At 38.1% G+C, this 20,570-nt stretch overlaps 1 protein-coding gene across 2 annotated transcripts in view; it reads left to right on the forward strand.

The window, feature by feature from the left end:
* The window catches only part of LOC122875723 (protein unc-13 homolog B-like), a 177,741-nt gene that overhangs the window by 32,582 nt on the left and 124,589 nt on the right, over window positions 1–20,570 (forward strand). For both annotated transcript variants that reach the window (XM_044195163.1, XM_044195166.1), the window contains exons 3-5: window positions 1,673–1,772; window positions 15,859–15,976; window positions 18,035–18,158. In XM_044195163.1, the coding sequence (XP_044051098.1) occupies window positions 1,673–1,772; window positions 15,859–15,976; window positions 18,035–18,158 (342 nt within the window). The remainder of the gene's footprint in view (window positions 1–1,672; window positions 1,773–15,858; window positions 15,977–18,034; window positions 18,159–20,570) is intronic.

Here is a 20,570-nt window from a genome sequence, read left to right on the forward strand (position 1 = left end):
GCAAAAGCAAATACAATTTAAAGGAAATGTAATGCTGCACAGATAGCGTTTTATTAATCAACATAATGAGGAAAAATTTCTGATGAACGTACCTGAAAAGTCGCGAAATGTTCGTACTAAATATATATTTGCAAAATGTTGACTGACAAAGTATTTAATTTGTTTTCCTTACTTTATCTGCTCATAGCATTTGCATGATTAATGTCTTGTGGTTATGTTTATGTAGGCACTCAATGCAATTTGTCGAGGTTAGAGAAAGATCGTGGCCTGGGTTCATTAAAATCCAACACTGACTTGAAGCGTGAGACAGGACATGTTCACTCCACAGTATCCATTGAACAACGCAATTATGTTTCTTTCAAAACTTAGCAGTATTTTAATGTAATTTCTGGGAGACAGGGCTACCTCTTAAGCTTCACTGAGACTTGTTTTGGTCTCATACCTTTTGGCAACTACTGAACGTTGTCTCATTGTCATAATTTTTCCCACCTTTCTTAAAACGTTCAGTCACGTCTCGACAGCAGCAGAAAATAAAAATTAAATATTTTATGTTAAAGGTCATAAAAATGTTTAAGTTAGCTATACACGATTTTGATTTGTACTATGACAACAAAATGCCCAGTAAAACATACATAATCAAGGATGTTTCTTTAACTTACAAAATTAAGTTAGTGTCACTTAAAGTTTTCATTGTAATCAGTTTCAACAATTCTTTTGAGTTAAATTAACTTTTTGGATTTTACAGTGTGGGGAAAGACATTTGATCCCACCTTTTTTTATGGGATGCAGTATAGTACAGAAGAAATACATGTTTGTTGATCCTGTTTTATGTTGGCAAAGACATCATCATTATTTTTTAGGACTCTGATGAGTTATGACTCAGATGTTGATTGCCTTTAATCTGACTTGCACTTGATCAATGCTGTCTGACAGTTCTGCACAAATATGCTGCCCACAGTGGTTTATGTTCTTTGCACTGTTTGGTGATTTAAAGGAAAAAGCATAATGCATTGCACAAGTTAAAATTAGCATAAGCTCTGTGTTTTGTGGTCATATCCTGCAGCTGGGTAGGGGATGATGTCTGTATCTCCTTTATATTAGTGTATAATATTACATTCTGCATGAAATCTTCTAACTGACTGTATGTGTGTTCCTTAGTGTGTGTGTTCTTTAGTTTGTTGTTGTTTGTCCTGTGTGGGTAATTATATTATTTCTCCTCTGTCTGAAAAATCCCTGATGGTTGGGATTTTTAGCCTTTGTTATCTCCCCTTCATCTTTTGATGAGTTTAATAGATGCTTCACTGCTCCAAAAATAATGGCTATTTACTGTATTGTTATGCAAAGAGGGAATTTATATTTTACCCAGTAGTTCAATCAATAATTGAGATGGGTCACTGGAGCCTCGGGATGGTATAAACAGGACAGGACAAAAGAAAAATTGTGTTTGTTTTATAACATTGGACTTTTTTTGTCAATAAGTACGTTTTTAACATGTAAATGTATACATGACGAAAATGACATAATTTTGTTCCCATAAAATGAATGATTCTGTAAAATAAAATCCCTCCTCACTTTATGCTTTATATGGCATTAACCCAAACAGCGATTAAATCAAAATGCTAATCAAAATTAATCATACATTTTTTAAATTGTTTTTTCTCCTCTTTTCCAGACAAGTTCAACGCCTATGTAACATTAAAGGTGCAAAATGTGAAGAGCACCACCATCACAGTCCGTGGGGACCAGCCATGTTGGGAGCAAGACTTCATGTTGTGAGTATCACCCTGCTGCTGTTTATGAGGGGCCGTACAAGCCATAATACATTCTGGCCCTCTCACATACATACATTCTCCTTTCACATACATATATTTTCACTCTCACATTCATTTCTTTTCATTCTTACACCCACATATTTTCACTCGCATATTTATATATTTCCAGTCACACGTTCATGCAGTTGCTCTCATGCACATGCAGTCAATGTATACATTTAATATTGTATATAATATATGTATGTAAGAGGAAAATGTATGTATGTCTGAAGAAAATAAATGCGTTTAAGAGACGAATTTATGCACGTGTGAGAGAGATCATAGTGGAAATGGAAGGAGTATAGTGGAAACGGATGGCAGCTCATTTATTGCGCTGTGATTGGCTGAGAAGCTCGAGGTCGGGTCTGAGGGGAGGGGCCAAGGAGAGGGTGATTTACATCTACATACAGAACGTCATTCTTATTGAACCAGCCGTCCCCTCGTCCGCTCTGAAGCCTCTGGCGTCACCGCAAACCCACGGCAAAGGCTTCCGTGAGTTCACCGGGAACTCTCAACAGCAACTAAGTCTGTTTCTCTCTGCCGTTGTTTTCTCACATAGAACCGTGCTGGGTTAAAGTTAACTGACGATATGCTGGTCTGGCAGAAGCCTGCTGGAACTAGCGCTAGGCATGTGACAGCTAGCTAACGTTAGGCTCTATGTGAACAAACAACGGCAGAGAGAAACAGATATTATTATTGCGGTTTGGGAGTTCCAGGTTCCAGGTTATCAATTACTGGGAATTTTCAATGAAGACTCAGATGATCCTTTCTGCCATCATTACATCAGTAATTTATTTTTAAGTAACTCATTTTAGTGTTTTATTTTAGTATTTTTTTCTCTTCTGACAATAGCTGCATATTATAAATATAAACCTTACATGTAGTGATGTTAATGTTTTACCGTCCACTGAGGGATTATATGTTCTTCTGTAGGTTGAAATTTCGAAAAGCATGATATAAAAATATAAGCCAGTATTCATTCAGCTTTGTTTTTCAGGTATGTAGTTCTTCAAGTTGTACATGGGGATAAAAATGACCGACATGCTCCTGATGAATATTCCTTTAAATATACACTCAAAATCCAAACATGTATATCACACATAATGCTCATGTAGCAAGAATTTTAAGTCATCTGTCTTGCCATAACATGGTGTGTTCAGAACGTTTTGCAAATTTACAGGTTGCAAGGTTTTCACATGATGGCAACAATATATTTGAATATAATACAATGAAAATACATTTCCATTATGGATCTATGGCACCAGGTTTGTGTAGCTCAAATGACAGTTTTTCCAGTTGTTTTTTTGGCTCAGTGGCTCAGTGTCACATATTAGCAGCAACAGCATGTTTGGCACCAACCTCTTGGGATGCATTAAGACAAATGCAGAGAGAAATTGAAGCTTCGGAGTGTGTGTCAGCCCTTAGATGAATACAGGCCAGGTATCCACTGCTAGCTGACTTGCTAGCTGGTTTTAATAGGCCTTACTGAAATGGAAAGGGAGTGTCAGCCGCCTGTGGGACTCCAGTCTGGTCGACTGGCACAGGCTACTAAATGGGAATTTGTGGTTGGAGCAGGTAGGATAGATGGAAAGTGAAATTACATGCCGAGCTCAGATAAGTGGATGAGTCACTGATAAATCTAATGAATTGTCCAGCCCAGTCTGATTCCATGAGGGAGACAAAGTACAGATATAGCTGATCCCACTTCACTTTTTATGCTTGCAAAAGTAGTGCTGCTCCTTCTATCCACATCCATAAGGACTTATTTTGAGGGAAAATATTTTTAGGAATGGTGTCGTCATCTGTTGGTGGAGAGACATGTAACCAGCAGAATAAGAGAAAGCACTACGACAGCCTAACAGGTCTAATGTTAGGTGGATTGGCTCAGATGGGGCAGTTGTAGGCATTTTTACAACATGTTTTCTGAACTGCTCTTGCATTTTTGTTCTGTTCTCCAAAGCAGAATTGTTTACAAAAATGAGGCTTAGCTCTCTTTTCAGCTAAACGGACTGGTACATTTTTCAGATTTGTCCCTAGTTTTTTTGTGTAACAGAACAGTCTGTCGGTTGTCTAGGCATCTAGGTTAAAACAGGACAAAATTCGACAATCCAGGTTAAATATAACTGTTTTTTCATTAGCATTTAACTGACTACATTTTAATGTGACACAGGTCCTAACTGCATGTTGAAATATAGTCAGAGTCAAGAGTCTGCAGCAATGCTAGCTGCTCTGATACTGTACAGCTGAATTCTAATGTCAGCATGCTAACATGCTCACAATGACAATTACAATGGTAATATGCTGATGATGTTTAGCAGGAAAATCTTTACCATTTTAACCATCTTAGTTTATGGCAAAATTTTATGGCAACCCTAGCTGTGAAGATAGGACCACAGTGGTGGACCAACTGAACAACATTGCCATCCCTAGAGCCATGTTTTTTTTAGCATGGCTAAAACATTTTCAACAAAATTAGGCCGGTTTTAATTTGATGATGTCTAGATTTCTATTGACCAGCAAATCACCAAATCAGTTCTTACTGGATGGCTATATGCACAATGAATTGGGACAGGACCTCTCACTGCCAATAAAAAGTGTATAGTATATCACAGGTTGTCACTCTTTTCTGAAGTCCCTTTGTCAGTTGTTGCTTTTCTTCTTTTGGCAGCTGGTCTGACTTGTGGTTATATCTGGCTGTGGAGTAGAGAAATAAATTTTCTTTTATATTGGATTTTTGAAGGTGGTTTTACTCTGTGCTATCATTCTTTTATTCTCTTTCTTTCTATATTTCCCCCCTTGCTTTATCAAGTCAAGCCTGTAACCTGACCTCTGATGCAGCTGGCTGAAGTTATTCTCAGCTTGTATCATTCTGTGTTTCAGTACTGACAGGTCTTGACACGGTTCTTCAGGTACCGAGATAGAAAGTAAACTAATCAAAACTTTACTGGCTAATTTACTTGGATATTGTTTTATACAACCCTGAGTACATTCATGAGTATAATCAATGTCTTGTATATTTTTGTATATTTTTTCCTCATACAGTTCTCTCAGAGTTTTGGGTTTTTGTTTTACTTCCGCCTGCATGCCTTTATCCTGCAACTATACTGCATTAGTAACATAGGCGTTCTGTTATCTCTTAAACAATTACAAGTTAGAATTTGAATGAGTAATTAGCTCTGTTCATTTCTGACCTGGCCCCTGTCATGCTGCTGCTGCACTTTCTCTTTCCCCCGATCTGCTGTAGAGAATATTGTTAAATTGTTGAGAATTATTACATTTTGACGGAGCGTTTCTATTTTAACTGGCACAGCTTTCCTTGCCTTTACGGCACTGGTTTAGTGGCCCGCTAGTTGAGTCAGTGAGGTACACACACACACACACAGGGAGAGTAGAAATGAGACGAGTCGGAGAAATCATTTCCCATGGTGTGCTCTAAAAAGAGAAAAGGAGAAAGCAAAAACAGAGCTTTTAATGAAGAATGGACAGGCTCTTCCATGTTCAGTCTTACCACAGGCAGTTCAAAACCAGTATGTCTCATATGTTCGGAGATTGTGCCGATTATTAAAAGCAGCAATGTGAAGCGTCACTACGAGACAAAGCACAGAGCATCTTTTGAGCGGATGGGGGCGGATTTTGGTCATTTTGATAACAAGGGGGATGGCATCCCCCCTCAAATCGCCTACAGCTTGTAAAACACTCATAAGCATTAGGCATACACACTAATCTCTCTCCCTCTCTCTCTCTCTCTCTCTCTCTCTCTCTCTCTCTCTCTCTCTCTCTCAGACACACACACACACACACACACACACACACACACACACAGAGCCATGTTTCCATCCTTGAAAGGACATTGAATTGACTTAAATTCATTTCCTGGAGACTTATCCTAACCCTAACCATAAACACTACTTGCCGAAACCTAATGTTACCCTAACCTTAAACCAAATCTTCACCCCAGAATTGATGATTTATGTTATGGGGACTTGCATTTTGTCCCCAAAAGGAAGGCGAGTTCCCACAATGTGACCGTGTAAACAGATTTATTTCCCCACAACATGAGTAATACATGCTCACAAACACACACACACGCACACACACACACACACATCAGTTATGTATTGTACAGATCTTTCCTGCAGACTGATCCCTCTAGACTTGATTAGAGGGATTGGAGAGACTGACTGTAGATCCACATCCATTACATAAGACTCTCCACTCCTCTCCTCTCCTCTCTTCCCCTCCCCTCTCCTCCCCTCTCCTCCCCTCTCCTCCCCTCTCCTCCCCTCTCCTCTCCTCTCCTCTCCTCTCCTCTCCTCTCCTCTCCTCTCCTCCCCATGCTGCTCATAATCTCTGCTATTACCCTATCCTCTAACAGATGTACTCAGACCGTTATTTTCACTTTCATCATGTCTTTCTCTTTGAAAAATAACTGCTTCAGACAAAGACTACATAACACATCACACTTGTCTGTTCTTTCCTGTATGTACACTGTTGAAATAATAGAGATGTACAATTTTTAGCCTCATATTTTACAGTGAGAAGGTGATTCTGGCAAATTATATCAAGAGTTCAACTCAAGTAAAATACCATCTAGTATTACCATAATGATGATAACTATAATCAATGAAAAGATGTTGATGATTATATACAAAAGAAACCCCATAGCCTCTTATGCTAAATGGCTAATTAGCACTTAAAACTCATTAGCAGCAGTCGGCCCAATGGGGGGCAGCAGCAGCGTGCTGCGTTGAAGCACTGTTGGAGGTTTCGAGTAGGAATTGCAACTGATTTGGATTACCAGAATAAAAGGTCTCAACATGAAGGGTTGAGACAGCCATGTTTGTCATAGGGCCAGCTCAAGTCTGTGCTCAGATTGTGCTTAAAAGTGTTTTTTTAGTGTATTGCACAAATGATAAAATCACAGCATAAATAACAGAGAAAGTTAAACAATAAAAATTCTAGCTATATGACATGGAGAAAAAAAACATATAAAGCAAATTATTTGTGCTGTATGTGTCCTGTTGCTCACATGGTAAAATGTATGCTTTTACCAGCATTAGATTTGCATTAGTTAGAACAGGTTATTACTGTAATGGTGGAGACTTAACTTTAAAGCATGCCATGTTTCTGGATGCAGGTTCAGACAGTGTCATTTAATTTTTTAGTGGTAATTTTTGCCCTGCCCTTTCCAGATATCATCTGTGTGGACAGTACTCTGACACTGAATCTTGAGTCTCTCTAGGTGTCTTTTTGTTCAGCCACAGTGATCACTTCTCATGCTACTTACCCTTTTACAAACAGGCCACATCTGTTAAATCTTTCCTTAACAGGATATAGAATGAATTACTGTATTGTTACTATACTGAAAAGTTTACATTTACTGAATGAAAATGTGGAAAATGTGTTTCTCAGAAGACATGCAGGTTAAGTCAATTGAAAACTTTGAATTGTCCTAAACTGGAATAGGCTCCAGCCCCCTGGCCACCCTGAAGAAAATCAGAAAATGGATGAATGGAGGGAAAATGTGCATAGTGAATGTGCAGTACTGCATAATGTTCAAGCAAACCGCAAGTGCAATTTTCTTTCTATTTACCACCATTGTAAAAATGTTATCTTTGAGGCTTAGGCTGAACACCCAAGTAATGATAATTTGTTGGAAATCATAACCCATCTACAGAGTTTTAATTGTCCTCTTCACACCAGAACTAATGATACAGGATACCCACAACACAGGAGATAGAGCAGGCAAGAAAAAAAACTGACAATAAACAGAAACTGGAATTTATCATTGTTTGGTTTTTATTTTGTACATACAACACTTTCAGCAACACTTAAGTCGTGTACACACTTTCTGTCATTATTCTGAATGACATAATCTGCAATGTGTCAAACATGTTTGATGCAAAGGGGAGTGCAGGGAGACGACCTTCTCACAGCTGGGTGGTGAAGAGGCACTGAGGCCCCTACCAGATGTGCAGTCTGACTCTTTAAAAGGGACAGTTCACCCCAAAATCAAAAATACATATTTTTCCTCTTACCTGTAGTGATATTTATCCATCTAGATTGTTTTGGTGTGAGTTGCTGAGTTTTGGAGATATCAGCCTTCTACATTTTTTGAATATAGTGGGACTATATGGGACTATATACCCTCACACTCCTGCCCGAAAATAAAAAGAAAGTAGAGAATAGTAACGGTATTCTCAGCTGCACTCAGAGCTCCTCTCAATCTCAATCTCTCTTCTGCTGATAGCACTCCCTCTTTCTTTCTTTCTTTTGTTTACAGCTGGCTGTTAACATTTCTGGTTATAATTGTGATTGTTCCAGCTGCAGTACATCCATTTAGGCTGGAGGGTTTAACACACACTGCTTTGAAGTGTCTCTTTTCATCATGATGTACATTTGTAAGCAAATGAAAGAGACTACTTAATGAGGCATTATCTGGTTGTATGTATACTTGATTCATCTAGAAAAGGTATTCACAGGCAGGAAACGTTTTCCTGCCTCAAACTGGTACAGATCACATAGATTCATACATTAACACATACGTCTTGGCCACCGACTTAGCTCACTGAAGAAAGGTATATGACTTTCCTAAAAGCAAACAGAGTATTTGTCAAGTCAGGTAAATTCCGGGCCGCTAAACCAGCAAGTAAATTCCTGTGACACTCATCTGTACTTTGATATTAATGCTAATACAACATGCTAATGCTACCATGTCAACATGCTAAGTATTAGCATGTTACATTACAGTAACATGCTGTAGTGTTGCACGTTATCATGCTAACTGCATTCATGTTAACTTGGTAGCATGCCAAAATTTAGCATGTTAATATGATAACAGTAAATGTTACATACCAAATATTAGCATGTTCAATATGAACATGCATGTTCACATTCTAAGAGGCATTTTATCATCAGTTTTTTGATGAAATGATGGAGAGAGAAATGGGGAACGACATGCAACAAAAGACTTTAGTTGGGACTAGCGGTTCTTGGTCAGCACCTTAAACCCCAGGGCGCCCCAGTTAGCGTCAGGTTAGCATGTGGAAACCAGCTGAGCCGAATGCCAAATATTACATTTCTTCTATTTACCAGTTTCCGACTTGTAAAGACAGTTCACATCAACAAGTGGTAGTGACCATTGGGAATCTCATATTTCTGCACCTGCCAAGCACCTGCCTCAAAAACCAGCCCCAAAGTTATACTCCCAGAATCCAATAAATTATCCTTATTTAGTAAGCGAACAGGACTTGTGCATGCACACACACACAGTTAATGTTGGATTACTGCTGTTTCTCACTGGCTGCAAGCAAGGAAAAGTTTCTAAATTTGCCTGCAAAGCTTTTGAGTAAAGCCCTCCAAGGTGAATAAATTTCCTCTTTATAATGAAAATGCTTTTTGTTTGAGAAAAAAAACATTTTTATATAATTTAGAGAATGACAAAAAAAAAACTTTTACCACATTTTCTGTGACAATGAAATGACAAAGACTGGTGAGTCTCAAACTAAACCTTGTCTTCTAAAAGCTGGTACACCTGTAGTCGACTAGTCATTTCCAAACTGTAAAAGCTACATGTTTTTCTGTCTTTTCCATTCCAATTTCCATTCCTGTAGTCATTTACTCTGCAGCTTGATTATACTGTAGATCTTACCAGTTACAAGAACTGGTAGAGAAACTTGAGAGAAACTCAAATTAATAAATGGTCACAATAAGATGATTCCTTCTGATTTTGGTTACCCTTTGACCTTTTGTCTAGTGCCACCGTCAGGTAAATATTTCCCTTTGGCCAACAGTTTGTGTATATTCATGCTTCAGAAGATGATTTCTAATGCTTTTGATGACCTCTGACCTCTCCTCTAGCATCAGCAACAGTCAAATAAATACCAAAATCCAATGGGTAGATTGCCAAAGCAGAGAGACACAGAGAGAGAGAGAGAGAGAGAGAGACTTACATGCCACAAAGTTCCCAAGCCGGATGAGAACCGGGGATGTTGCAGTTCATAGCTGGCGCATTAACCTCTAGGCCACCAAGGCTACACGTTTAAGGGCAACACACGCTGTCAGCATATGACGCATTTCAAAGCACCCGCTGAAATCACCTGCACCTGTTTTCTATGTGAGCCCACACACTATTAGCATCTTTGTTAACAATTTGATCACATTCAATCACTGAATCAGTGCATCCCGTCTACTGTATCTCAGTTACTTTTTCTGTGCGGCGTATCTGGTGTGTGTTATGGGCATCAGTTGATGTGCGTCAAATGATGTGATGCTCCAAGATGTTGCTGGTTTGTGCTTCTTTTAGTCTTGCAAACCTCAATCCAAAACATCCACTTTGGCATGCCAATCATTGCACTTCTGCCCACAATCTAACTGGAATCTGTAACTGTGCATGAATGCAACATTACTGCCAAAACACATGACAACCAACAGGCTAAAATTGTCCACTGGCATATGTACAACTGAAATAACTAAACTTTTTTTGTGGCAATTTTGACATATAACAGGGTTTTTTTGCATCACTTTTTTACTTGGTATCATAAGTAAGTATTAGATCTTGCAGCAGCACTGCAAGATCTAATACTTACTTTTCCCATCATTAATCATTTCCTATTATTTATCATTTAATCTTCTCTTATCTTTATGGAAACTTCCTCCTTCTTGTAAATCAATGCAACATTTTTGTCACTCCGCACAGGATCAATGTGCTCATCCTCATATTCTCGTGTAGTCTATATCAAATCTTCACTGAACAGCTGCCTGCGTGTGTGTGTGTGTGATGGCTGATTGGTGGGTTGGTTGGCTAGTGGGATAAGGGGATAAGTTCAGTGTTGATCCCTCTACACTCAGGGTCACTAGGCCTCACATGCTCATCTCTGCTCATGCGTCCTTTGATTCAATCTCTCGCTGTCTGTCTCAGTTGTTTGTTTTCTCTCTCTTTTGCTGTCTGTCTTGTTGTCTGTCTTTCTTTTCTTTCACCACAGGCATGACTTGCAAGACTAGTGAGATGCCTTATCTTGCCTTGACTCGTTCTCATTCTTATGTCTCCGTTTGTCTGTCCCTCTCAGTACTGTCCTCACATGCTACTGAAGGTCTTAATCTTTTGACCTGATTTACAGTATCGTGTCAGAGATCATAGCCTTTATGTCACTGCTGCTTCTTTCTCATCACACCAGCCACTCATAATCTTTAGATGTCTTGAGTGATACAGTTCAGAGATCCCCTATATAGGGTAACATTGTATAACTGTCTATCTAATGTAGGTAACTAGTATTTTAATGCTGGATACCTATATTAAATTCATAGAGTTCCCTGTATTCCTTTTATTTTGAGGGAATTTAGGGAATTTCAAATGAATAGTGAAGTCATTAATTAGACACTTCAACTGTGGTAAATTTGAAAATCTTGTTAGGAAATGTCTTAATCTGGGTATGATAACTAAGAATAAAAATGAATGTTTTTTATTTCTTTTCATGATGTTTATCTTTATATTTATGAGCCTCTTGAGACATTACTCTTTGGGTGTTTTCTCTCTGATGATTCAGGTCATAGTCTGCTCTTCCAGTTCTCTGTCAATTAAGTTGTGTATAAGTTTCAAAAAATGGTGACCTTTTTCCTTCCCTCCACATCAACCTCTGTTAGTCTTTAGCCAATGACTTTATCAAGTTATAATGACAGGAAGGATTTACTGCTGTCTGATCACAACCTTTTCCCTTGCTCTTATTTATCCTGTCAGCAACACTCAGTGCTGCTGTGTGTCAGAAAGAGTATTTTTAATCACATCTGGCTTTAAAGAAAGCATAACCTGGATACTTATATCAATTTCCAATTGCATATTAGCAACGTAGCAAAGAGCCTTTCATTTACACCCTAGAGGATAGGTAACGCTGTGTTCACATCACATGGGATGGATGGACAAGATTCACGTTATCAACTTGTAAGTGTTCACGTCATCAAGATAATATTTATGATTTATGATAACAGAGTTGATATGAACATTAAAATACTGTGCATTGACACAATAACACCAAATCCATTAAACTTTCATTTTAATTACTACTTTGATATGACATGAACATGGCATTTGGGTGCTTTGTTTAGGTGGGCCTTAATGCACAATATGATCTGTACATGTGAAATACATCTCAAAAGAGAAAGAAAAGAAAAAATGTAGGCGCAATCTTTGACAATACCATTTGCAGTGCAAAAAATTGTTGAACCATTGTTTTATTTATTATTTACTTAGACTAATTTGCATCACCTCATTTTTCTTTTCACCTTCTGTCACTGGAATCCTTTTATGACCTGGTTTATCAGAAGTTGTGATGATCAGTGTCTTCTCCCAGCAGGAAACATAACAACATTTGATTTTGAAGGGACATAAAAGTCAGGTGTTTGAACTGATTTGCTCCTTTTAAAAACATCTGGGTAAATTCCAGTGAAAAATAGAATAAAACATACAGGACCAGTACTGCAGTGACCTATGACACAATGACACACCCTTACACTAGCCTAGCAAGATAGTTATTCATGACAGTGGCCATATAGCTAACCGGTATGACAAGACTGAAATCTGTTATTTAAGAACATCAACTCAATAATTATTGCTGCATGACAAAAATACATTATGTGACAATACTGAGTATTCCACATGCTTAAAATTGTGTTTTACCACATCAAAGAAGCAGAAAATATTAATAAAACATGTTGCTAATGACCAAACCTGAGCGATAATTTGGTCATTTTATGCTTTGATTCATGAGGTGGAAGAGCATTGTCCCTGCCTGTGTTAAGCTCTCGTCACAGGAACATGTAAAAAGCTGTATTTCACCAGTGACTTCACCTGTTGTTCCCCAAAGTGCTCCCAATCCTCCCTCTCAGCCCATAACTTCCATCAAGCCTCGTGCTCAGCATGACCACACACACTTTACTTTCCCCTCGTCTTAACCCTCCTTTCTTTTTTCAATTTCTTTCTCTGCTCTTGATGGCTGTGTGTATGTGTGCATGCATGTGTTTGTCTGTGTGGTTTCTGAGTGATAAAAATACACCATTTCATTCCCTCTTACAACACAAACCATTCCCTAAATAATGGATGGGCTTTGATGGAGGGCAGAGTCGGATGTAAAGCTGCAAGATCTCTCTCTCTCTCTCTCTCTCTCTCTCTCTCTCTCTCTCTCTTACACACACACACACACACATCTGGTCTGTGAGTCAGAGACAGGTTGGAGACAGATTGCATGGATGGACAAAGTCAGACCTATTTCTAATCCTATTTGAGGTTTTATGTTTCATGGTTTCAATTAAATAATCTCATGGATTAAAATCAGGCAGTAGGTCATAAAACACTTGTTTTTGTTTTTGTTTTTGTTTTTTTCTTTAAGCCAGTTGATCCAGGTCTGACTGTCATGTTACACAAATACATTACTTCCGATGGGTGGTATTATTCACCGTGGCCTTTTGAGACTCATGCTCCCAAAATGCCTCGATGTGACAAGAACAAGGTACACTAGCAAAACACAGAAGTTGTCCAAATAGTGCTTTTGCATTTTGGCTACAAACAAGGGAGGCTGGAAAGTCAAGACTGCAGGGAAAATCAGTTAGACACAAGACAAGCACAGTTCATACACTGAGTCAAAGTACTTTACATTGAAGGAATAATTAAAATGAAACAAAAAGAAACAATATTAATGAAAAGCTTTTGATTATGGTATATTCAAACCTCACTTTTCACCTGTGCCAAGGACTAGTTAGTGAGATAAACTTGATTTCAATGAAATTTGATGGAAATGTCGATTGAAAAACAAGTGATTCGTTTTGGTATAGACATTTTTTTTCAAAAGATTTCTTAACATTTTAGCTAGTGTCACAAACTACTTGAAAAACCTCAGACACATGTATGTCATGATTTCTTATCACTTAATGCATTTTGATGCAGTTTCAGGTTCCGATTTTAAAAATCCAAACATTTTATATTGTAAAAATAATAATAAGTTTACTCTGATTACTTTGTAGTTATTTTTTATTCGTTGCATGATGAGTTGCTGTCAGATTGGAGGCAAACAGCATCCACTTGGCTGGTCATATTTTTTCTTTTTTTTTTTTTACTGCACCTCACCAAACACATTCATTACAAAATAAATGGCTGCAAATCTGTGAAGACAATTTCCTGCACATTTGAATAAAGTCTAATATATATTAAAAAAGCCACCAACAGAAAAGATACCAACATATCAATATTTTTAGATTAATTATTTTCATTCATGGTAGTGAGAGAATTTCTTTTATTTGGTGTTCGTGCTGGGCAAGCAGCTCTCATTGGAATAAGCCACCATGTTTACATGTTTAGATTCATTATATGTTTAATACATCCATGGTTTGAAAGCAGATATGGGTTGGAGCTGATTTCCGATATGTACAGACGGTTTGGGTCCCAAACAGTGAATTTTGGATGCAGGTGACTGCACATGTTGGTGCCTCAGCCATATTGTGTGCTGTGTTATGCCAGGTGAAACACTGATTACAATTTGCTGGTTAAAACCGGAATGCCCCTGATACCTGGATGAGTCTCTGGCGTCTGCTCTCATTACACTTTTCTCAGTTCAAGAATATTTATTAGCACAATATGATCTCTTTTACAACGGTTAACCATTCTTGTAAAATCTTCACAAAGACTTCACAGTCACACAAGCATGTAAACACATGAATGGAGACGGTTAATGGTAATCATGCTAACATGTAGGAACATCATCATTTTGATTCGACTCGTTGCTCAGCTGGCTGACTTCTTCAGTGTGCTTCTCCCGCCCACCCTCTTCTCTCCATCATCCCAGCTGTGAAGTGTCATCAGAGATGACTGACAGCCAAACTGAGGCAATATGAATATGAATGGGACTATGAATATGAATATGCAGATGAGGAGGGGAGACAGTTTGTCTTCTCTTTAAGATAGATCTGTCAGAAAATGACGGCTGTCGTCCTTTACCCTCACTACTTTAGGATAAGACTGGCCCACTTACTGACCTGATGAGAGAGGAAAGGTACTGTATTGCATCAGACTAAGGCCAATGCCAGAGTGAAACACTGCAGTATGTGTATAAAAACACAGGTAAGATACCTGTATGGACCAAATACAGTTTTATTTTTGTTGAGTAACATCAGCTGCAACATAATGATTAAGCGTTTAGATCATTTATAGGCATTTAAAGTGACATGGAAACAGCGTTTCTGTGGTGTCTTTCATTCATAAATCAGCATATAACAGAAGACATCGTGCAGGGAGGGACAATTTCAAAGTGGCTCAGAGGAACATTAATTGATGTAGCAGGAGAAGTTCAAAAATCTTTAAAATAGATAAATTATAGCCACTAGGATGCAACCATTCTGTGTTCAGAAATGGAAAACAAAATAAAAAGTAAGAAAAGCGACACTATGTTTTAATGTCAGCTAAATTTGTGAAATTGTAGGTTTATGTAATAATATACTATAAGAGTTTCCCAGAAAAAAATCTCATGGCATTCAGATTCAGATGCAAACCCCGCCCCAACACCTGCTGCTGCCTGTAGAGGTCTGTCTGACCTTGTAATGTTGTCACCCCTTCCTCAATGACACCTGTTGTTGCGAAAAAGTTGTTACATACGGTACACATAAACACACTTGAACACTGACTTTGGGAATTTTCCGTTTGCTGTCCTGGAGAAGAATTGAAAAGCATCTTGATGATCCACAACGTTCATATTTCGATAAATGCGTCATATTCTCCACTGCTGATTCAGTGTCAAGTCAATCTTTCTCGGGAAAAATCCTCCAGTTGACAGGAAGGGATGTGTTTTACAGTTTGTTTAGAATACGCAGAAGAAGTAGTGTGTAGTTAGCATTAAGCAGTGATAGCTACCATTACTCAGTAGACAAAGAAAAGAGCAACATCTACAGAAAATCTAACTTCATCAATGGAAAATCCCTAGTCTTGGCCCTTTTGTAATTTTGATGCCAGGTTTGAACTTTTACCTTGTATGTTATACCGTTAATGTGTGTTTTTCTGTTTCTACAGTGAGATCAGTCATCTGGAGTCAGGTCTGGTGGTGGAGCTTTGGAATAAAGGTTTGATCTGGGACACTATGATCGGCACAGCACTGATACCCCTGGACACCGTGCAACAGTCTGACGAGGTAACACACTTCCAGCACAAACACACCCTCATCATTTCATCCTTACACACATCAACACAAGGGGCTTAAAGTCATGAAAATTTCAAATTGTTATGATGTTAGACACAAGAATTTTGCACAGTCTTGTTTTCCCTGAGCACAGAAGTTCATTCTTGACCTAAGGTTCAGTATGTGGGATAAAATTATCTCAACTTAAGGTCTACTTATTAGCTTTTTCAGAGCTTTCAACCACATCTCACAGTCTTCATCAACAAATCATCTTAAAAGATCAGTTTGAGTTAATCAAATCAAGTGGTTTATCTTCCAAAGTTACAGTCTTTTTACTACAAAATTCCCTCTTTATGTTTCTCCAGACTGTGCTTCCGTGCTGAGCTGTGACGGAAGAATAGTAACACAAAGAGGGAATTTTGTACTAAAAACACTGTAACTTTGAGTCCATCAAATCAAGTAAGTGTTTTCCAGACTGCTGAAGCCTCATATTAGCTTCAGACAAACTTTGGAATATATTTTCCCACAGAATAAGGACACTGTGGCCTTTCCCCCATCTCCCATCACTTACTTTGGAAAGGCATTAGAGAAGGATGTCTTCATGGCCAGTATGAACAGGAGGAATGATTACAGCAAAGAATAACTGTTTCAATGTAAAAATGGGCACCTGACTAATCTTTTAAGACAGACTTGAAAAATTCAAAAAATGAATTCAGTTTTTCATTGTATATAAAGCAGATTTAAAACTTCAAATTCATGACCTTCGTGTCTTAATAGACAGCTATTTCTTTTCCAGTGGCTGCATGAGGCTTTCATAAAAGAAAAACTGTAGTTTTATGAATCACTTGCAGCATCATTTGAATATTTTGATCAATCAACAACCGACAGACAGACAGATGCTGTCAGTGGCTACTTTGGATAATGCTACATTTATGCCAACTGGAAGACGTTGTAACGTCTTGGGAGTATTCTCGCTTTCTTCTTAGATGGTTACCTCCATTGCTAGCCCTGTTGTTACACCAGATAAATGGAAATGTGGTCTGAATTAGCTAGTTTTTATCATGTTATATATTTATAGCTGTTCATTAACAAGGTAAAACAAACATAAACACAATATAGGCTATATAGTTACTTTTTAATGAACTGAATTGATTATATTAATATTAATGTTGCTGCATTGAACTGATGGTGGCACTGGTTATGGACATCAAAATGTCACAAGCCAGTGCTGTTTTGTTTATTGACACTTCTGTTGTCTTACTTGTGGATAATGTGAATGTTTATTCCCACTCAGCTGCTCATATGATGTGTCGTTAATGTGGCATAAAGACATTTGCAGTTGTCTTTTTACAAATGATATGTCATAGCTTGCCCCACAATTTCTATACCTTAGCAACAGGAGGTAGAGAGGCAGAGAAATTATGTGGCGTCCTCTTCGACGTTGCCAGCCCTCACTGTAGGCTGTTGTGTTTGTACTGATGGATGAGCATTAAAATAAATACAATAAAATGAATCATTTTATGCAGTATGGGCTGCTTAGGCTGCTTAAGCTCAGAACAACACCTTAAAAATAAACACACATACTCACCTTCCACCTACCAGTTACTTATTAAAACACCATCTTTACCTGTCAGCTTAGTCTTAAAAAGCACTCTCACAGGTTGCCAGTTAGAAGCTGTTGCCAACTCATTTTAGTGCGCTGCGGGCAGGCTTGTCTTGCCTCTAGACCTCATTACTTTTTCTGGAGAGTTTTAAAGCGAGGCAGCACATGTGTAGTCATTAATAATGCAGCTCCCAATGACTTCTCCCCTCAGTTTGAAGCACAGTAAACGCAAGCCCCCATTCTATCAGGGTCTGAACTGCAGTGTTGTTCCTCACTTATTCATCTTTTCGTCTTTGCTCAGGTCTATTGAATAGCATTCCTCCTCAGCGCAGCCGTGCCCTCAATTACCATGTTGTCGCTTTGATTCTCAATGAGTAAATCTTCTGTGTTTTGTCTTCCTTCCCTCTTGACTTCTTTCTTTCTCTGTCTCTCTTTCCCTCTCCTCTTTCTGTGTTTCTCTTTTTCAGGAGGGACCAGGAAAGTGGACATCTCTTGACTCTGAGGTGTTAATGAGAGAGGATGAGATCTGTGGTACCACCAACCCAACTCCACACCAAGTGCTGCTGGACACCCGCTTTGAGGTGCCCTTTGGTATGCATATGTTCAAAAACACACATATGCCAAAAAAAAAAAACCCACACACAAACACATAGCCAAAACCCTGATAGTATACCATCCTTGGCTGAATCTAACTACCATTTTTAATCTCCATGAGCAGAGCTAACGATGGAAAACAAAAAAGAAAAACATAACCGTCCTTTAATATCCTAACAGAATATTGCACTGTAGCTTAATGATCTTCCAACAATATTAGATGCAATCTCTAACGTAATAATCGTATGATAACCATAGACTGATAATGAATAAACATTTATACTCCATTCATGAATTACCACTTTTTATGTTAACAAAATGACAAGCTCTGATTGATTTGCGAAAGTATGAAAAGATGTTATTATGTCACTCTATATCAAACACAATATGGATTGAAATACTGACAAACCTGGTGCCTTTATCAGCCAGGTGCTAAACAAACACAAAGTTTCCTTCGTTTGGAAATCACACTTATACTGTGGGGACATTCTCTTGTCTTTTTACTGTGTGATTACGCCTCCATTTTACCTTCAAAATAAGAACTCCAGTCTTCACATTCTAATTAATGTACAAATAATAACACAGCCTTAGAAAAATACCTATCAGATGAATAAACATGAAAACAGCAAATTCCTTGAATATACTAGATTAAACTAAAAGTCATTTTCAGCTCAGCTGATTAAAATGCAGGTTTGGAATATATGAAAACATATGATATTTCCTTGTACAATATCGTAATCCAACCAAGAAACAAGAAACCCCCATGTGTTTTGTATAGTAATTGTTTCTCTTCTTTCTGCTAACAACTGACTTGTATTCAACTGCCATGGTGTATCCCCATATATTAGTGCTTGTGGAAGTACCACTAGGGTTCATGAAGTGTTTAAGAAGAGTTTCTTCATGGTAACGTTTTGGTTGCCTGAAATATAATCCTAAATATTCCTCTTTATTCTTATTTCTTGTTCTTTTTATTTCTCGAGTGTAACCACCTAAATAACAACATTTCTTTAGACCATTTTGTTTCCTCAGCAAGCTCTTAATCTCAGGAGCTGTCTGAAGTGTCTGCTCTGAGCTGCCTCTGCTTTTCCCCTTGCACTGCCTGGCACTCTATTTATCGACACTCACCTAATGTCAAGATGGCACTAGATCATGCTGCTGTCCGCTTATCTTGACACAAAAGCCAGGGCCTGAAGATGGAGATAAGATAGTAGTTTCAGTGTTTTAGCAAACATTGACAAATCCTTATTTCCTTATAAGTCATCACTTATTACAATGAGTGATACTGAAACAAACAAACACATTCACAAATACCTGTTTATAGTATAACCCAGGTGTTTTTATTTTTAAATTCAGTGTGACCTACACTTTCCGAGGACATCATTATATGCGATGGCCATCTGAATAAACATTCAGAAATCCGCTCAGAAATCAGAAAAAAGACACTCCTTGTAAGTTTTCTTCAGTATCAAAGTAATCCAGTATTAGTTGTCTGAACATCCGTGGTACATTGCAAACATTGCTAATAACTAATTAGGCAGACTTTTAAGGGTGCCAGTTTGCCAAAATGTAAACAAATACTGAAGGCTAAAAACCTGTTTACATCGCCCAAAGCATTATTGGAACTATAGTTTAAAAACTTAGACCATTATTATCTACCAAATAGAAGACAAAGAATAATAATAGGACAAAAGTCATTAAAATTAACTTTTTTATGTTGCACTATCAATATTTACATAACTAAGCCTGCAGTTGCTCAATAAAGTGTCACACCAACATGGCAAACCGTGACTGTTAATAACTAAAACTAAAACTGTGGACACAAATTAGCATTTGAAACTTTAGACTTGGATGTAGACATGTAAGATAGATTGTAGAAATATACAATTATAAGTGTTTATACTGTACTTCCAACTTATTAATGACTGACTAACTATTTTTTGACTTGGGAACATGGCAGACACCGTAGCCAGACTTTTACATTTTCCCCTTTTTTATCATTTTCTCTTCTTCTACCCTGACGTCTTTTCTTTCTCTGGCTTTGGGGAGGACCTATGAGGCGCCTGAGGTGGTTGTTAATTCTATTTCTGGGCCCCCAAAAGGAACCCTCATCAGCTATTAAACACACATGAATATAAAATGGGAGCACATCAAGCAACGTGGATGAGATAAGACAGGATGGGATAGGGAGTAGGGAGGAGAGGCGATTGAGGGAAGAGTGGAGCTACAGTGCCTGTAGTCTTTCATTTCTTCTTGCACTTTGCCTCACATTCTGTGTTTTGCACTCTCCTTCCTCCATTATTTACTTTCTCTCTTCATCAATCCTTCCTCAATAATACCATCCATCATCCACCTATCCCTCTATCCCATGTGTCTGAATTTCCTCCACTTCCTCTCTTTCTCCACCCTCTC

Source organism: Siniperca chuatsi, linkage group LG5, assembly GCF_020085105.1.
Source record: "Siniperca chuatsi isolate FFG_IHB_CAS linkage group LG5, ASM2008510v1, whole genome shotgun sequence".
NCBI classification, from domain to species: Eukaryota; Metazoa; Chordata; class Actinopteri; order Centrarchiformes; family Sinipercidae; genus Siniperca; species Siniperca chuatsi.